At 39.6% G+C, this 20,229-nt stretch overlaps 2 protein-coding genes across 10 annotated transcripts in view; one reads left to right on the top strand and one right to left on the bottom strand.

Annotated features, from left to right (window-relative positions):
- The window catches only part of LOC117425412 (solute carrier family 12 member 4), a 31,113-nt gene extending 29,201 nt beyond the window's left edge, over window positions 1–1,912 (top strand). For all 5 annotated transcript variants that reach the window (XM_058993918.1, XM_058993920.1, XM_034042334.3 and 2 more), the window contains one exon: window positions 825–1,912. In XM_058993918.1, coding sequence (XP_058849901.1) covers window positions 825–916 — 92 coding nt within the window. In that variant the 3' untranslated portion in view covers window positions 917–1,912. The remainder of the gene's footprint in view (window positions 1–824) is intronic.
- On the bottom strand, window positions 1,385–14,379 carry LOC117425414 (dipeptidase 2). Of its 5 annotated transcripts, XM_058993923.1 has the most exons (13): window positions 14,119–14,379; window positions 13,597–13,723; window positions 13,356–13,436; window positions 9,981–10,188; window positions 8,520–8,646; window positions 7,021–7,150; window positions 6,574–6,715; window positions 6,149–6,215; window positions 4,760–4,936; window positions 4,049–4,133; window positions 3,224–3,299; window positions 2,639–2,774; window positions 1,385–2,457 (listed from the first exon to the last, which is right to left on the bottom strand). In XM_058993923.1, the coding sequence occupies exons 4-13, from the start codon at window positions 10,139–10,141 to the stop codon at window positions 2,278–2,280; spliced, it is 1,281 nt and encodes a 426-aa protein (XP_058849906.1). In that variant the 5' UTR covers window positions 10,142–10,188; window positions 13,356–13,436; window positions 13,597–13,723; window positions 14,119–14,379; the 3' UTR covers window positions 1,385–2,277. The 5 variants fall into 5 exon arrangements, with proteins under 5 accessions (XP_058849906.1, XP_058849905.1, XP_033898230.3 ...); XM_058993922.1 differs by lacking the exon at window positions 13,356–13,436; XM_034042339.3 differs by lacking the exon at window positions 13,597–13,723 and having other exon boundaries at window positions 9,981–10,203.
- Window positions 14,380–20,229: the final 5,850 nt, after the last annotated feature.

Genomic DNA, 20,229 nt, shown 5'->3' with positions numbered 1-20,229 from the left:
CCGCAGTGTTGTACAGGGGCATTCTTTATTCCCTGAACCCAAGCGTTTATACTTCTGTTTTCTCATCGAGGTGAATGTTCAGTCAGAAGTGTTAAATCTCTTTTAACTTGATTGACTCTGATGTGCTGAAGCCATTCTTTCAGCTGTTTGTGGAAGTTTCTTCCATTCTACCTTTTAAGCATTGCTGTCCAATGCAGCGTCCATTACCTGCTAGATAACTGACTGTGGCAACAGGCTCAAGCCGAAGATCCAGTTTCTGCTGGTAGTTTTCTGTGTCTGAACATTTTGAAATGTGTTTTTTGGGATATATTTTAGACTGGATCTTGATTTTCTGATATTCAAAACTAATGGGATAATGAGATGTACAACTCAGAACCTGATTGGGTAAGGCAAAATATTTAAACTAATCGAAAAGAAAGGTGGAGTTCGTTTTTGTAATCGGGCCTGTGTGTTTTACCAGGTAGTCAGGTTTGAAAGTATAATAAGAATAATAATAAAATATTTTTATATAGCGCCTTTCATAGTGGACCACCATCACAAAGTGCTTTACAGAGGCAGGCTGTGAACTGTGCATTATATGCAGAGTCACTTCCAATAGGACATTGATTTAACATCTCATCTGCAGGATGGAGCACAAGGAGGTTAAGTGACTTGCTCAGGGTCACACACAGTGAGTCAGTCAGTGGCAGCGGTGGGATTTGAACCAGTGAACTTCTCGTTACAAGCCCTGGACTTTAACCACTGAATATTTTAAATGATGTGCAGCCCGCCGAGTCAGGGCTGAACCCGGTCCATTGTTCTCCTTGACTTCCTCTTCCGCACAGACATGGAATTCCTGGAGGTGCTGACAGAGGGTCTGGAGCGAGTGCTGCTAGTGCGAGGGGGGGGGCGAGAAGTCATCACCATCTACTCCTGAAACACCAGCAGTATTATTACACACATCCCAGGTGGGAGACCCACTGGACTTTTTTTTTTGCCAGTATAATTGAAGACATTACAAATTAGGACAGAAAAAAACAGGAAAAATTTAACAAACATTTTTAAAAAATTGCTTATACATTAGAAGTGTGATTGGTCAAGCTCAGAGCTTTCTTCGAGTGACTTTATTGCCTTTATTCTGTCCCGAGTACAGAATACATATCCTTAGAGCGACTGTTGAGAAGAATGGTCATCTTGGGGAGATTTGAAGATGTAGCAGCTGAAATGGAAGATATTGTTGCTGGGAGGGACTAGCAGTACAGAGCTGTGTAATGTGACTGGGGGAGTGCTTTTGTGTTTACGTAGTGCAGCCCAGATCGAGCCACATCAAGGGTTTCCAACAGACACTAACTTAACGTGAGTCCACTCATGGCAGTACATGCTTCTCGTACTGCTGAATATGCCATTTTTCTTTGTTTTTTTTGTAACAGTTTTATTAGAAAAGACCAGTTTGATGTTTTCATAATAATCATGGGTTGTTATGATAACCAAGAGGCTAAATTGTTAAGACAGGGTTTGCCGCCTTTCTGCAAGCTACAAAATATCTGATTTATTTTATTATTTATTTGCTAAAAACTCCCAAAACAAAGTTGTATAAAATACCAGTTGTCTTGGTAATGAGCAGAGATGATCTGGAACATCAGTGTGTGTTTCAGCAGGCATGAGTGAGTGAGTGAGTGAGTGTGTTGGAATGAGTGTGAGTGTGGATAGCATTTCCAGGTAATGCTTGGTTTAGTCAGTATGTGACTTCTGTAGAGTATAACGTATTGTCCATTCAGCCAAGATAGAACTGAAGTCTGCTTTTATATCTACAGCTTTTAATTCTAGAACTTAAGTTACATTATTGTTGACTTGGATAGGCTTTTACTTTAATTGCACCAAATATAGAAAAACAAGCAGATTCTTTTTTTCCAATAAAGCATTATAGACAATTGTTTTAGTCTTTTTTTTCCCCTCAAAACAATTTGTTTTATATACAATACAAGGCAAGTTTATTGAATACATCTCACTATTGAAGCAACATAAGACCAATGGGAAGGCACTTTTTAGAAGTAACATTCCAAGCTAATCATTCTCATTGACACAGGTGAAGGGGGTTTAAAATCCAATACGTTCTTCCAATGAGCCCTTGTTACATTTGCAATAGACTTCTGTCTTGCAAAGAAATAGTATATTTATGAATATATGAATGCATTTCCAATAATAAAAGACATACGTAAACAAAAAGAAATCACCACCTCATTCACTTCCCAGATTTTTTTGTGCAAACAAACAACATATTACAACAGGACTAATCTCTCAAAAAACAATAAGAAGAAACAATAAGAAAGGAAGAGGTAAAGAAGCAGAAGGGTGATGTCTGCCGAGAGAGCCGGAGCTGGGGAGTAATGTCCTGAGGTTTGAACGACATGGGTTGTCTACTTCTTTCAGTGAAATCTCCTTTTCACTTGCTGGCTCTGCTTGAAGCTCATCTCTCACCTGAAAAAGAAAACATTTCCCTTAATTAACCAACAAAGTGATTTAACTACTTCCAGCTTCTTCTGAACCAAGTCCCTGATCCTGCTCTCTGCCTTTCGTACACCCCAAACCCACCAACATTCTCCAGTGCTCCCAGCCATTTCCAAATGCTGTAAATCAAATGAATTCCTTTTAGACTCACGCGTTCCACTTGTTCAAACACACGGAGGAAGTTGCCTCTCAGAACTCCGGCCAGTTCGTGCTCAGTCCAGTCCCTTTGCAGAAGCTCTTGGATCAAAGCAGGGTACTTTGAAACGTCTTCAAGGCCTTCTGGAAACCTACGATCAGTCACTACAGTGAACTGCTAGCTTTACACGCACATGGAATCCACATGTTAGTAATTTTGTTTTGAATGTAAAAACAGATGTGCCTGTGTCTTTATGATGTAGGGGTCAACGAACATTAAACAAATATTGTGAGCACACTGGAGAACACTGTGCTCAAGCACAGCTGCAAGGTGGGAGGATGTTCCAACTTAAACAACCCAGGATACAGAGGAACAAGGAACTTATTAAGTGAGGTACATTGGACCTCGTGTAGAAGAGATGTACATACTGTGTCTGGAACAACATTGTGACTCGCGCCATGAAAGTGACAGTGTTTAGATATTGTTAGAAAAGCAGAGAGTGTCAGCAGAGTTCACAAAGTTCAGCTTCATACACAGTTAGCCAAGATATTTAAGACAGGCACTCATTTTTTTTTTAATAAATAAAAATGCTTTACGAACCCCCTAGCTCCATCATAATCACCCCCGATTCCTATTGATTCCGAACCAGCAATCTTCTTGATGTGGTCGAAATGATCTGGGAAAGATTAATATTGCACAATAAGAACTTCAGTTCAGTTTCTCATTTTTATGAATAAGTATTACTGTAAAGAATGTAATACATTGTATTCACCAATAATACATGCAATTTAAAAGCAAACGCTTCCTTTGTTTTATGTGGTTTATTTGTCAAATGCTTAACGCAGTACAGAATCCATTCTACTGTGACTGCAGGGGCTGAGTAAAGGACCACATCGCTCTTAATAAATGTTCCATCAGTGTGGACTGTGCGAACACTTTCACTTTGTACTAGCACTTTACGTATACTTTTTTTTTTTTTACCCCAGTTTTCTCGCCAATTTGGAATGCCCAATTATTATTTTTATCCAGGTTCACCGCTGCAACTCCCGCGCCACCTCGGGATGCGGTGGCAGACACACGTGTCCTCCCAAATGAATCCTGCCAAGCCGTCTTTTTTCATGCTGCAGGTCTACAGCGAAGCCACCAGACCCACAGTGCCGGAGGATAACACAGATCTAAGTGGCTTCTACAGCATTCCTGCAGGCGCCCTATCGGCCACAGGAGTCACGGGTGTGAGGATTACCCTGCTGACCCTAACCCACCCCACCCAGGCAGCGCTCAGCCAATTGTGCGTCGCCCCCTGGGAACTCCCGGCCACGATCGGCAATGGCATAGCCTGGACTCAAACCAGCGATCCCCAGGCTATAGGGTGCATCCTACTTTACATATACTTTAATAAACAATGACAAAACAAAGCTGTTGGACCTGCTACTGTGGCGATGTTCGCTTTCTTCCCACAGGCCACAAACCTGTTGTACAGGTTCACCATCACAATGCCTCTGTTCTTTTTCTGAGAATAAAACACAAGCAACACTTTCAAAATGACAGAAGCGAGAGGGAAGCTGCCGAAAGCGATGTATTAAGAAAGAAAGAGGTCATATGCGCGCTGTTAAGGGCCATGAGGTTTTACATTTAAAAATGACATGAACCACTTGGAGCTGGAAGAGTTAGCACTATAGCAGTCAACACACTTTCAACTCTGTGTCTCGACACCCGTTACTGTCAGGTCTAGCTGTGGTAGAAGTCACCGTCCAGGGGAGAGATGACTGTGCATGGTCATTGGGTAAGAGCACTATATCTTTTTTTTTTTTTAAATACATAAAACACTGGTGCTCTCTTTGCCACCGTAGTTTATATAGTGATGACTGTAATATTTGCAGAAGATTCAGAAGTCTGACACACTGTAAAGGCTCTTTGTTAAATAGGAACACTGCTTCAAACAGCACAGATAAATTGACGTTAAAAGGGAAACAGCAGACTGACGCTATCCAGAATGTTCATCCGAGCTGCGTGTTGCACTGAGTATATGTGGCGGTGTGTTAATTCTGGTCTGCTGTATTTGGTCTAGCCTTTCAGATGAGGCATGCCCAGTCTCTGTGCATTATGTCTAAGTGTTAGTGTTGATTCATTGCTTACCAGCAGCTGCAGCAGGTCATCGGGCACATTTCTGGGGTTGTTGCAGACAGCGGAGGCGGAAGAGTGGCTGAAGATGACAGGCGCCCGGGAGATGAGGAGCACGGCTCTGGCTGTGGACACGGAGGAGTGGGACAGGTCAATCATCATCCCCAGACGATTCATCTCCTTTACAACCTCCTAGAAAACAGGACCGTCGGTCAGGCACACGCCAGCTGGCATCACCCTAATGCATAAGCTGCTCCTCACACACCTGCACAGTCTAATACTCTATCAACGCTAACCACATCATGCATGACGGTCAAGACAAGTGAATGGCAATCTTGTGGTTTCAATGCATGCTGGTCTTGTATTAGGTAGGTGGTGTGGAGGTGTAGGTCAGGGATTGGTCAGGGATCTCCAGTCCTGGAAGGCCATTCTACTCCAGCTTCAGTGAAATAATTGACAGCTTCAGGGTCTGGATGGAGGTTGAATTGGTTCAATTAAACAATTAATAACACAGTTTGAATGAAGAGCAGGTCTGGAAGGACCAGAGTTGCCCATCCTTGATCTCAGTAAAGGGATGCTTTTTTTGAAGCACTTTCTGACAGGAAAGCACGTCTATTCTGATTTAGTGGGGAGTTTCTCGCTAGTGTCATACTCTTAAAATGCTTTCAGTTATATCATCTCCATACCATGTAGTTTATAAAAGAGAACCAGTGACCAAACCACTACCCCACTTACATAACTGCAAATCACCATGTTCCGGTAGATACTGTAGCAAAAACACATACACTATGTTTACAGAAACACCCAAATTATCTAAATGACCTTTGCAGCAGGAAACCAGTGATAAGCTCATAGCTCATCCACAGGGCCCCGATCTAGTTCTGCCAAATATAATGTTCTTGATTATTTCGATTTGACAGTAGAAAATGTCAGCCCTATCGAGTATACTGGAACATTTTTTTTATTTGTTTGTTTTATAAACCCCAGGATGCTTTTGTGCATTCCATTGCAACCCCGTTAAACGTGTACAGGACAATGCTGTAGAAAACAGCTGAATATTTCAGATTTACTGAGCACTACTACTTAGAAATTTACATCAGTGGGAATGAAGTTACAGAAACACTGTTATATATGTGTATTATTTATTAAAGGGGACAACCAGCATTGATTAGAGCATTAACTGAAGAAGACTAGCATTGAATTTGAGTGTTTCAGTATTTCTTCCTTCAGCACTGTGGCGTGTTTAATAGTCATGGATGATACAGCTCTGTTTTCTGTATGCAAATATTTTATATGGACAATGAGTGTCTAGAGTTGAGCATGAACTATGTTTGCCTAACAACCTTGTCAAATTTGGAGAACATCATTTCTAGTATACATAGCTACACATTAGAAGCATATTACCTTGCCAAATTCAGTCAAGCTGATATCCCTCTGGTGAACCCTGTGAATGCTGGATGATGTTTCTGCCCTAAAAAGGAAGAAGCAGTTAACATCTCCCGGGGTCTGCTAGTCTGCAAAGAAATGCGAAGAAACGATTCATTTGCAAAGGTGTGTGTGTGTGTGTGTGTGTGTGTGTGTGTATATATATATATATATATATAGTAACTGATAAACTGAAAACTCACTATTTAATAATTAGCTTCAACACTGCATGAGTTTTTGAACAGTTAAACAGGTTTTTTATTCACTTGACCTTGACTCTCATCATCTGAAACCAGTGGTTAGCTACCAGATTCAAAATCAGCAGCAGTGTGTGAGACTGCTTTCTGCTTTGCTTGTTTGTTCAAGACTGCCGCTTAAGGTTCTCGGTGTAAGGATCCAGTTACCATGGAGTGTTGCACGTGTGGGTTAAAGCAAGAGAGCGAACACCCAGGTCATAGAACATGCGGAGGGCTGGCAGGCTGCTGTCAATGGAGTGGCCTCCTTCTATTGCAATGAGGCAACCAATCTTCTTTGTTTCCCTGACGGCTAAAAAACACAGAATCAACACTGCATAAAACTACACAACTGGACTTATAAAACACTTTTATAATTGCAGTATTAAATGCCTACAGCTAAGCAATGAAAACCATTATGCCAGTTAAACTTAATGGCATAATAGCGTAGAAAAAAAAAACGAAGGGTTTCCCTGAAAGGTAACTGCAGAACAGACACATGACACATGTTGTTGGTTTTGTTGTTGTTTTGCTCTGCTGTTTAACTGTTGGCCCCTCAGTGTTGATAAAGGCACATCTCACAGGCCCCACAGTAAGGTATTAATCCTGAATCTGTACCTGTGGAAGAGGTGACCAGCTCCAGCTCCTCATAGTTGCTGCACATGCGTTTGATCACATCAATCTGCTCCAGAGTCAACCTCACCGCGTCCTTGTCCTGAGCGCTGCACATCACATAGGCTGACCACATCTGCAAACAACACCATATACTCATTATACATATTTTTTTATATATATATATATAATATATAATTAGGGCTGTTCAACAATAAAAATATTAATAATTGCGATTAATCTCACAATTAAAAAATGTAAATCTCAGTTCATCTTGGTTTTAATTGCATATTTAACTGATACAATTACTGCATCCATCTCCTTCAAATTTGTTTTATTACTGATATTATTATTTCTATTGTTAGTAACATCATCCAAAAAACACCTTACTCACCTTCCTGCATTTCAAATTAAAATTTATATTTTCTTATTAGTTTCCTTTAAAAGGGTATTTAATTTTTTTTTTAACTATCTTAAAATATCTAAATAAAACAAAGCATTCACTGAGTAACGGTTACATGTTCCTTAAATAAATGTGGTAATTGAAATAAAATTAAAAGTGGGTAGCTATGCACTTTGCAACAGCATTGTTTATACAGGGTGTATAAAGTATTACAAATAAATAATACATAAATAATCCCATCATTGAACAGAACAGACATGCACAGGAATCCTCATTATTACAAACACGCTTTATACAGGAATGTCACTCCCAGCGTGAACATGGACTGAATGCCATCTAACTGAAATACTTACAGGGCTACTTTCAAATGGGGCACCCTGTATTGCACTCACATGATGTAGCTTGATTCACATACTTGCAGAGAAACTATGTCGAAACTGACGTTTGTTGTTCTGTTGCTGCCTGTAGCAGCAGAACTGCTAGAAAGTGTATTCTGAGAAATGAAGGTGTGTTTACAGCATGGTGGCACAGCAGGATGTATATCAGACTGGATGCACGCAGGCTGTACAGCAGAGTGGAGTTCTACCCTGGAATTCTATTCTGACAGTATTTTTAAAGACCAGCTTCCGCAATTTCAAGATGAGTAATTGAGCTATAGAAATGAAAAGGTCACATTTTGCATTGTGAGTTTATTGAAAGCGCTCTATTTAAGGAAGTGAGATAGCTCCACTGCAGACCCTGCGTCCAGTTTAGATTAGAACACGGCCCTTGACAGATATATCAGAACCCTCAGAACTTCCACCTGCCAATCAGGAAGCGCTGGCACGTTGGTAGACCACTGTGGTTCATAACATAGACTTCGCTTTTAAAAAATCAAAACGGAAGGAAAGCATTGAAAATGTTTAAAACCACAATAAAGACACTGTCTCCCCGATTGTTGGGCATTCCCTTGGCAGGTGCCCTCTACCCGAGGTTCTATCGCTTAATGAATGGAAGCCTGCATGTTTAACTCTTTCAGGTCCTCAGGAATTACTGCCAGGGTTGGTATAATAAGATCAATCACTTTGTGGCTGCATTAACAACCCCGTCCCGAGCTGATTACCTGTGCTCCCACATGCCCTGCTTTCAGTCTCTCAATGTCAGTGTGGGTTTTTGAGAGGTTGTGTAAGTTAATGGTGCTCAGCCTGTTGTTGTAGTTGATTCGCAATTGCAGGGCAAGGTCGTTGTGTCTACAGAGAGGGGAGGGGGGAGGGGGGAGGACAACATTGTATTATTTCAGGCTCTGAAGAATAATTAGACATTATATATTTTTTAATCCAAACTGCTTTCTAGAAGCCAAGAGTTTCCAGCTGATTTAAATCCACAGAAAATCTTTTAAGGGTTTTTTATTTCATTTTTTTTTTTTTTTTGTAGAATGAAAAGTCAAAGTAAAGACAAAGTTCTTTCCAGGGCTGCAGTCTTTGAATATAAAATCAAATCAAAATGCAATACTGGTGCACAGGGAGAAAACATACATACTTCAATGGATTAAATAAACTGTTGTATGTATAAAACGTGTTACAGACTATATCTAGTTCATCAAAATATTCTTTTAATGACTTGCGAGGTAAAACTTTGTGAAAAGGACCCATAGCTTATATAAAAGTATGAGAATGTATGTGACTATATGGGTAGAGTAAAATTGAACTGCTTCCACATGTACAGAATCCGCACACTCAGCACCTTGTAACACTCACCACGCGAATGTACTATTGTTGTTCGTATCGCCCGACACACAAGATTTGTCGTTATACTTTGCCCATCAGACAAGTAGTTTTATTTATTTATTTGTCCTATGTTCGTTCTGTTGCTAGAAAGGTACTCTGCGTATATTTGTAGAGAGCCACAAAGTTTCTGAAAACTCCTACAAACAAACATTTTAAAAAGGGTTTTTATGTCCCACCCCTATCACTTCTGACTGGCTAGCTGTGGGGAAAAGCTGATTTCTATTGGTTACAAAGAAATGTTTATTAATATGTTTTACTGTACCTCTCTGTGCTTTGCAATGCTTACCTATGCGTTAGCATGCTTTCACTGTGCTTTTACTATGGGGGCACTTTTATGAGTGATACAATGGAACACAGCTGCAGTGGAATAGGCAGCACACACACACAAGCTCAGTCAAGACATTGAAAGAGTAAACTGTCCAAATGTGTTCAAAACTCTGAGGGAAAGGACATACGGTACAGTACAGCTGGACTTGAACACCAGAAAAAACATTTGCATCTTGGAAATATGCAAACAGAAAGAGTGTGCTTCCTCTTTTAGAACAGATTTGATCATTTAACCAACGCACGTCTATGGTTTACTATCTCCTGTTTTTGCTTACTTTGACACTAGTTTGTATTGTGAATTCTGCACATAGAACAATGTGATAACTTCCGTCACTGTTCCAGTCATTAAAAAGTAATTTCATTCCACCTATTGCTGTGGAAATGTGGTGTTGTTTCTTGATGTTTTGTTTACTTTGTATTAATTAAATACACGCTTCTTGTATCAAACACAATGGGACATAGACACCTACCCATCAATAAGAGGCTCTCTCCTCATTAAATCCAAGGTCTTTTGTTCCACGCTGGTGCTTGAAGACCATGGTAGAAGCACGATAACGAGGAGTGATGTCACTGTGCATCCCTGAGATTGCCATGCAGTCCACAGTGACTGAAGGGGATTCCGGAGCAACATGGAGAGAGAAGTGAGGACCTCTGCAAGTCTGCCTGGGTGCTAGAAGCCTGGAAAAGAAAAGGCTGCGCACATCAAGTGGGCGTACCGAGGTCGCCCAGAGTCCTCGAGTCAAATACAAAAATACAGGCAGACAGGGACTGTGGTGTGGTGTTATTATTATTATTATTATTATTATTATTATTATTATTATTATTATTATTAATAATAATAATAATAATAATAATAATAATAATAATAATAATAATATAATTTATTTCTTAGCAGACGCCCTTATCCAGGACGACTTACAATTGTTACAAGATATCACATTATTTTTACATACAATTACATTATTTTTTATACATTATTTTTACATACAATTACCCAGTTGGGTTTTTACTGGAGCAATCTAGGTAAAGTACCTTGCTCAAGGGTACATTAAGGTATACTGTATAGTGGTGATGAAAAGAGAAGCCAGAGTGAGTCAATGTCGCTGTGTGGTTAGACTCCTGGGGCCGGTTTTTCAAAACTTGTGATCTGGATTTTGTGATCCTATATTTTGTGATCAAGATTACTCTTAAAAAAAACAGATTTAGTAATCATAATTATTTATAATCTGGAGAATGTAATTCATGCAGCAGTTCCTGAAAACCACGATCAAAACGGACCAGATAAAAGTAATCTCAATCAAAAAATATAGGATTACAAACTCTGGATAACTTTTATCCAGATTACAAGTTTTGAAAATACATTGCAATGACTGTAGAGCGCCAGGTAGAAAGTGACTGCAGAGCCCAGCTGTAGATACAGAATCTACATTGCAGAGCGCAGCTACAGATACAGAATCTACATTGCAGAGCCCAGCTACAGATACAGAATCTACATTGCAGAGCCCAGCTACAGATACAGAATCTACATTGCACAGCTCAGCTACAGATTCAGAATCTACATTGCAGAACACAGCTACAGATACAGAATCTACATTGCAGAGCCCAGCTACAGATACAGAATCTACATTGCAGAGCGCAGCTACAGATTCAGAATCTACATTGCAAAACACAGCTACAGATTCAGAATCTACATTGTAGAGCGCAGCTACAGATACAGAATCTACATTGCAGAGCCCAGCTACAGATACAGAATCTACATTGCAGAACACAGCTACAGATACAGAATCTACATTGCAGAGCCCAGCTACAGATTCAGAATCTACATTGCAGAGCGCAGCTATAGATACAGAATCTACATTGCAGAACGCAGCTACAGATACAGAATCTACATTGCAGAACACAGCTACAGATACAGAATCTACATTGCAGAGCCCAGCTACAGATACAGAATCTACATTGCAGAGCCCAGCTACAGATACAGAATCTACATTGCAGAACACAGCTACAGATACAGAATCTACATTGCAGAGCCCAGCTACAGATTCAGAATCTACATTGCAGAACACAGCTACAGATACAGAATCTACATTGCAGAGCGCAGCTACAGATACAGAATCTACATTGCAGAGCCCAGCTACAGATACAGAATCTACATTGCAGAACACAGCTACAGATACAGAATCTACATTGCAGAGCCCAGCTACAGATTCAGAATCTACATTGCAGAACACAGCTACAGATACAGAATCTACATTGCAGAGCCCAGCTACAGATACAGAATCTACATTGCAGAGCCCAGCTACAGATACAGAATCTACATTGCAGAACACAGCTACAGATACAGAATCTACATTGCAGAGCCCAGCTACAGATTCAGAATCTACATTGCACAGCTCAGCTACAGATACAGAATCTACATTGCAGAGCCCAGCTACAGATACAGAATCTACATTGCAGAGCCCAGCTACAGATTCAGAATCTACATTGCAGAACACAGCTATAGATACAGAATCTACATTGCAGAGCCCAGCTACAGATACAGAATCTACATTGCAGAGCCCAGCTACAGATACAGAATCTACATTGCAGAGCCCAGCTACAGATTCAGAATCTACATTGCAGAACACAGCTACAGATACAGAATCTACATTGCAGAGCGCAGCTACAGATACAGAATCTACATTGCAGAGCCCAGCTACAGATACAGAATCTACATTGAAGAGCCCAGCTACAGATACAGAATCTACATTGCAGAGCGCAGCTACAGATTCAGAATCTACATTGCAGAACACAGCTACAGATACAGAATCTACATTGCAGAACACAGCTACAGATACAGAATCTACATTGCAGAACGCAGCTACAGATACAGAATCTACATTGAAGAGCCCAGCTACAGATACAGAATCTACATTGCAGAACACAGCTACAGATACAGAATCTACATTGCAGAGCCCAGCTACAGATACAGAATCTACATTGCAGAACACAGCTACAGATACAGAATCTACATTGCAGAGCCCAGCTACAGATACAGAATCTACATTGCAGAGCGCAGCTACAGATACAGAATCTACATTGCAGAGCCCAGCTACAGATACAGAATCTACATTGCAGAACACAGCTACAGATTCAGAATCTACATTGCAGAACACAGCTACAGATTCAGAATCTACATTGCAGAGCGCAGCTACAGATTCAGAATCTACATTGCAGAGCGCAGCTACAGATTCAGAATCTACATTGCAGAACACAGCTACAGATACAGAATCTACATTGCAGAGCCCAGCTACAGATTCAGAATCTACATTGCAGAGCCCAGCTACAGATTCAGAATCTACATTGCAGAACACAGCTACAGATACAGAATCTACATTGCAGAGCGCAGCTACAGATACAGAATCTACATTGCAGAGCCCAGCTACAGATACAGAATCTACATTGCAGAGCCCAGCTACAGATTCAGAATCTACATTGCAGAGCGCAGCTACAGATTCAGAATCTACATTGCAGAGCCCAGCTACAGATACAGAATCTACATTGCAGAGCCCAGCTACAGATACAGAATCTACATTGCAGAGCCCAGCTACAGATTCAGAATCTACATTGCAGAGCCCAGCTACAGATACAGAATCTACATTGCAGAGCCCAGCTACAGATACAGAATCTACATTGCAGAACACAGCTACAGATACAGAATCTACATTGCAGAACACAGCTACAGATACAGAATCTACATTGCAGAACACAGCTACAGATTCAGAATCTACATTGCAGAACACAGCTACAGATACAGAATCTACATTGCAGAGCGCTAATGCTAAACAAGCTTTAAAGTCCATTACCTGCCTCCAGTCACTTACTGACTAGTGCTGAAAATGGAGTTCACAGTTTCAATGTAACCGAATCCCCATTCCTTGGAAAGACTGTATGAATAAATAATTACCTATCATACCAATATGTATTGTAAGAAGAACATTATTATTATTTGTTTATTTAGCAGACGCCTTTATCCAAGGCGACTTACAGAGACTAGGGTGTGTGAACTATGCATCAGCTGCAGAGTCACGTACAACTACGTCTCACCCGAAAGATGGAGCACAAGGAGGTTAAGTGACTTGCTCAGGGTCACACAATGAGTCAGTGGCTGAGCCGGGATTTGAACCGAGGACCTTCTGGTTACAAGCTCTTTTCTTTAACCACTGGTCCACTCCTATACAACATACAAGTATAATTTACAGCAATACAAATATAAGAAGCAAATTACACGTAATTGATGATACAAATTACTATGTTAAAGGGTTTCTAATATACTAACTAACAATTTAAAAGCCTACAAAATACTATTTTGAAGAAATGCTAAAAATAGCCTTTTACACTAAAATGAAATAATGCATTCAAACGTTATGAATTTCTTTTTAAAATGTAATTGCATCACGTATGTCTACAGTACACTAGTGCTTCTAAAATGCACTTTTAACATTATTTCATGTACCTATGTGTCGAGGGGGGAAAAAGCTAAAAAACTATATCCAGTAAAAGGTATCAACATTATTTATATTTTAGTAAGGCCTATATAACAATTACTTATACGAGAAAGAAACTTACTGTCGTTCTGACGTTCTGTACGCTTGTGATGATCTTCCACAACTAAACCCAGCTGGAAAAAAAAGCTTGAATACAGACGCTTGCAGTTGCTCCACCCAGGGTTTTACATAAATTAAAAACATGGTTTCTTACTACGGAAAACTGGCGTCGTTCCACATAAGAAATATACTTATGCTGTAATCTGGATAAAAGTGATCCGAGTTTTGTAAGCTTATATTTTTTGATCGAGATTACTTTTATCTGGATCTTTTTATCCGTTTTTTCAGAAAATGTAACTTGTGAAAATGGGCGTACAAAAAAATGTTTTTTGGGGGGTGGGGTGGGGGGCAAGGTATTTAAATATAGTCGGGTAACGTGGTATTGTACTGCATAATAATTATTCTAAGCCTCATTTACATTAACAATTTAGACTTAAGGTAAAATCTGATGGAAACCAACACTGGGGGTGTTCTGTTCGTAATTTAATATAGATGATCAGAAATCGTATCCTGCGAAGGAGTAAATTACAAAATAAATAAATAAATAAAGTGTGTGCACAGTGGAGCTTTGAGAGAGTAGCTCATGCCCAAACGGCAATGAACAGTGGTAACCCTAGCCTCCATATGGACTCCGATTATCAAATTCAGACTAACGAACGTCAACAAATACAGATTCAAATTATTTAATCGAACTAGTAATAAGGCACCTGGTCCGTGTTAACTTGCGCTCCTGGTTGTTTGAATGTGTGAGTTCCCTTTCAATTCGAAGATGACCGCTGAGCATTTTATCTGTTCTGAATGGGGAAGCACTCTTTCTGTTTGCATATTTCCAAGAAGCGAATGTTTTTTTTTTGTTTTTTTTTTCTGGTGTTCAAGTCCAGCTGTACTGTACAGTATGTCCTCTTAGCGGCTTCCTGGGAGGAGGAGTCCTTCTTGCGGACGGAGACTCAGGACCCAGACCTTACTCAGGTAACGGTCCCCGGACATGGGGCCCCAGTGAACCAGCGCCCAGGGAGACAGTTCCAGTGGAACAGCCCCAGCAGGGGCCCTGATGACTTGCGGCCACAGAGCCACCACGTTCGCACAACACCACCTGCACTACTGGTGCAATTGCACCTCAGACTCCTGGGTGCTGGCCACCGTACACACTAGCTACGCACTGCAATTCCGCTCGGGACCTCCTCCTTTTCGAGGGATCAGTCACATCCGTGAACGACCCTCTCCAGGTCTTGGCCCTCAAACAAGAGGTAAAAACACTACTTCAGAAACAAGAGAGGGGTTCTACTCGAGGTATTTCTTGGTGCCAAAAAAGACGACGGCCTTCGCCCCATCCTAGACCTGAGACTTGAGGGAGAGGAGGTTCCAGATGGTCACATATCGCCACATCCTCCAGTCTGTGGCTAGCTGGACTACCTTGCATACATTTACCAGATTCAACCGACTTAATGTCGTAGATCCCTCTATGCCTTTAATAGGCACCAGGGTCCTTGAGGTTCCAAGCTCATGCCACCAACACCAGATGGCGGTAGCGATATGTCCCTCAGATGCTGTTCGCTTGTTCTCTCACGACGGCTCTGGTATACTTTCCCAAAAGTATAATCGGCGGTCATCTTCTCTTTCAGGGAACCAGGGTTACATCTGTAATCGTTCTTCGTCGCGCTGCCTTTCTCTCCCTGCAGTCTGCACACTGAACACACAAGTTATTTCCAGCCAGCCAGCAAAAAATAAACAAAGGTCCTGCCCAAGAATCTCTGGACAGCAGTTTGTTATCCTTTTGATCAGCTTAGTGTGCTTTCCTATAGCTTTCAAAAACATTATATCATCACCCGAATAGATGACTCCCTTGTATTACTGCGTACCACTAACTGAGAGAGTTAAGGTAGGGCTAAGAAAAGGGTTTAAAAATAACTAACAGATAGATTATTTTGTTTTCTCACTATTTATTATTTAAGATGTGTAAATTAACAATTAATTAAGATTGTGTCATTTTATACGAATTCTGAGACCAAAAAGGTAAAAGGTCATATTTCAGGGTAATGCATTTTAACAAGACCAATATCTATTTACGTATTTATTCTTAACCATTTCTGTTTGTCTGAAAAAGATGACTGTACATTGAATTTTGTTTTGTGAACTTTAGCAAAGACATACCTCATTGGTTTTTTGCATAAAAATCTTAGAAAAAACTTTTTTTTTTTTAAATATATAAAATGGTCTGCTTTCTTAAGCCTTCTATGGCATACAGAAAAAAAAGTAATATGGCAACCTTTAATTTAATAGCTTTAAAACATTTTTTAGATCTATTCTTTGAAACCAAACAAATGTCTTCTGTCAAAATATTGATGTAATGAATTATATGCAGTAAAAAGCACTTGTGAGTAAGGGTCAGTCAGCACACGGATTTCCTACAAGAAATATATTTTTTTAGGAATTATATCTGTATCTATATCTGTGTGCCTCACAGTTACTCTGTGTTTTAGAAGCAGTGTAAGCCCATTAGGTCCATGAATTTTGACCACTTTTTACACTTGCATGCAGCACATTTCGTATTTGCGTTGTAGCACGATTTCTGAGAACTGCCTGCTGTAGAAGGGTGTTTTTTTTTATCAGTGTGTCTTTTTTTGCATACACAGCACATGACCGCTCATTGTGATCACTTCAACTTCTTCTGCTGGCACATGTATGATCGAGGACGTTATTCTAAACGGAGTGAGGTTTAAAAAAAACATTTGGAAGCAAACCTTTCTTTCACTCTGGACGCTGGCATCTTCTTAAGTGGTCAGAGGAAATTTGGGGGGCAACATTTGCATGGGGGACGGGGGGGGGGGGGGGGTACCTTGAGGGATTTATTACATTGGGGAGTTTTAGGGAATTTGCAACTCTTTCACTTGTGATATTTTACAATACACGCTAAGGCTTAACACTGCGCCTGGATTGGTTGAGTGAAATATAAACACTGCATGGAAGTTGTGTGGGAGGGATAAGCACATGACAGACGGGAAGTGTTCGTGTTCTGCACGTGTTGTACGTACAAACGTCCACCGCGCTCGAAACTTCATTTTATCGATGGTCATATGCAGGTGATGTGCTACTGGGGAAAATAATTTGGAATAAGAGCGCTTAATTAGATTAAACGGCCCACACGGACCCCATAAATGTAAAAGAACAATAAAACAAAAACATAAACCAAAAGGCCAAAAGAAGAAAAAGACCATCAAAAAACAACAATAATATATACTATATATAACTGGGAAAGTGACCCATTACTGAAGGGTGAGTTGAGAGCCATAGGCTTAAGTTTTATGAATGACTGTACTGTACAACTGCAAAACAAAACAAACAAACAAACAAACAAAAAAGAATATATATTCTGTTTTGTTTGTTTGTCTATATATTACGGTGCAATAAAACATTACATTATTTCACACAATAGGCCTATCTTGTTATATTTCAGTGTATTTTATTTAAACTGCAATATTTGTGTTAGCTATTAGTCCGGTCATTTCAGAAACACTGTAAAATGGAAACGTATGTACAGAACGCAAGGTTTCACGTCGTTCGCCTCACCTGCGGGGTACATTTGATAGTTTAAGGGTTATTATTTCTTTATTTGCGGCTGTGCAGTGGCCTGAAGCCTTTAAATTACTCAGTTAATGAGTAAACGACTCCTGAGAACAATATTGCAGCGTTTCACAGGGCTGCCAGAAAACAGCCGACAGCCACGTGGTTTCTCGTTTCAAAAGCTTTATTCAGCCCTGTTTTCCGCCAGTCACACACCCAGTTCACAGCTCCCTGGCAGCGCCTCTCACAACCCCAGCCCGCCCACGCCTGGACAGCTTTGAGAGATTTCCGAGGCTGCTGCAGAAGATACGGAGAAAACACGTGACGTCAGCGAACTGTTGAATGTTCTGAATTCGGATAGCAGAAGAGTTATTAAGCAAGTTTACCCTTCATGATCCGCGAGTGTTATACCACGTGTTTACTCGCCACCGTCCGTGTTGTTGTCGTGTTTTTCTGTAACTTCCATTTTAAAAATGACTCACTGTTTAATGTGTTTTGGTTTCTGAATTAAAACAGAAAAACTTAATTGTGAAATTAATTCTAAAAAGGTGAGGCGAAAAGTCGTAAGAAAACACCAAAAGCCAGAAGCCCTACTAATTGCGTGTGTACGTCTAGAAATGTAGGAGAGAGGATGTCTCGGAGAAAATTAGAGGCAGTCTGTTTTTATTTGTTTATTTTTTAAGAAAAATAAACTTAACTGAATATACATTTAAAAAAAATGCAACACACATCTAAAGATCAGTCTATTAATTTTCCTGAAAACCACTGTAATATATATATATATATATATATATATATATATATATATATATATATATATATATATATATTTGTAAATTCAGATTCCACTGAAATACCGATTGATGTTTAGTCGTGCTTGCGTACAAACGCTATAGTGTAAATGAATACGACATCCCACCATGCACTGTATATTATTATTATTATTATTATTATTATTATTATTATTATTATTATTATTATTATTATTATTTAAATAATGTGTTATACTCCATATTAATAGAGGTCCATATTGATAAAAAGAAGTAAAACAAGTATTTTTGTAAATGCGAACACACAAACACATACACGTAAGACTTGAAGTTTTCGGGTTTTATTTTTAATCAGATGACGTCTGTCCCTTTAAACAAATTGAGCCGCTTCATAATTAAACTCAGCTGTCAGTTACAAAACAGTCTTTGTTTTTACCTTCATATCTTGCATGAGCCTAATTCTGGTCCATTTAATTTTATTTCAAACAGAAATGACAAATTACGTGAATTGTTCATCCCCGATCCTACTTTTAACTCGCATTTCATTTTTGCAGTCGCCTAATTTAACGTTGTGTTTTTGTTGTTTTCCCCAATAGTTTAGCATTAACAGAGCTGTCCTGATATATATATATATATATATATATATATATATATATATATATATATATATATATATATATATATTAAGGATAAAAATTAACACCCAGTACAGACGCGCCGTTCATGAAATAAGTAATTGGTTAATTTACAAACCATATGGTTTATTTCAGAACAGTATAGTTAATTTATAAACAGTATGGTTCATTTTTATATTATACAGTCGTGACGCCAGCATGTTTCATAGAGAAGTCTGTCTGGCACTATTCACATAGATGTGAGATTCAGACACTCGACTTATTTTAATGAATGACCATTCTGTGGTAAATTCCTGTAGATATTTCTAACAAGCCACCCTTGATCTTTTAGATGGAGGAGAGCGTCATGTACACTGATAGCAAGTCCTTCATGCGTATGCTCTGAGTATTTCGCCAAACATACCACAAAGCATTTTGGGATGCACAAGCAAAGTAGTTTGGTATTACAGCGTCCACACTTTTGACAAACCGCACTACCTGATGCGATCTGATTTAGAACCCCTGAGGTGGTCTAGAATATGGTTTTAAACGCTGTGTAGTGTGGACGCCAACCGTATTTAGCACCTTTAAGCCGGTTTAAAATGGACAGGGCGTAAAGGGGTATTATGTACTGAGTTTGCCCTTAAAGTTCTTTTTAATATAATGTGTTTTCACAATTCAGCAAATGTAACTTTAACTGATGAGCAACGCATGGGGTTAGCTACAGTGTTAATGAACTAGTTTGTCTTGTTCGTAGTGATCTGTGCAGTAGTCAATCACCGCGTTGACAGCGTACCACTTTCTCTCGTTAAACGGGTACACGTGTACCATATTCTGACGATGTACCACTTTCTGGCACTAAACCGGCCGCAGGGCATTGCTGACCGCCTGCTGTTTGTGATTAGTGCAGCAGTATCAGTTACGATCTTCTGCCCTCTGCTGTTCGCAAAGGGAATTACATTTGTATCCCCAATAATATAATTACCAGAACTATAAACACTGTTGCATTTTGCTGTAACTTATATGAAAAAGCCAGGTCGGTATTTATTTATTTAAATAGTGAATTTAACAGTATATTTTAAATTGCGGCTATTACCAGTGTGAAGTATGACAGCATTCTATAAATGCTTTGAATTTAACAGTCCTCTTACCTACCATTTTATTCTTGAACAAATGAATATACAGCTA

The sequence above is a fragment of the Acipenser ruthenus genome, chromosome 20 (assembly GCF_902713425.1).
Source record: "Acipenser ruthenus chromosome 20, fAciRut3.2 maternal haplotype, whole genome shotgun sequence".
NCBI lineage: Eukaryota > Metazoa > Chordata > Actinopteri > Acipenseriformes > Acipenseridae > Acipenser > Acipenser ruthenus.
Note: the sequence above shows the minus strand (reverse complement) of the source record. Positions and strands in the feature narration are given on the sequence as shown.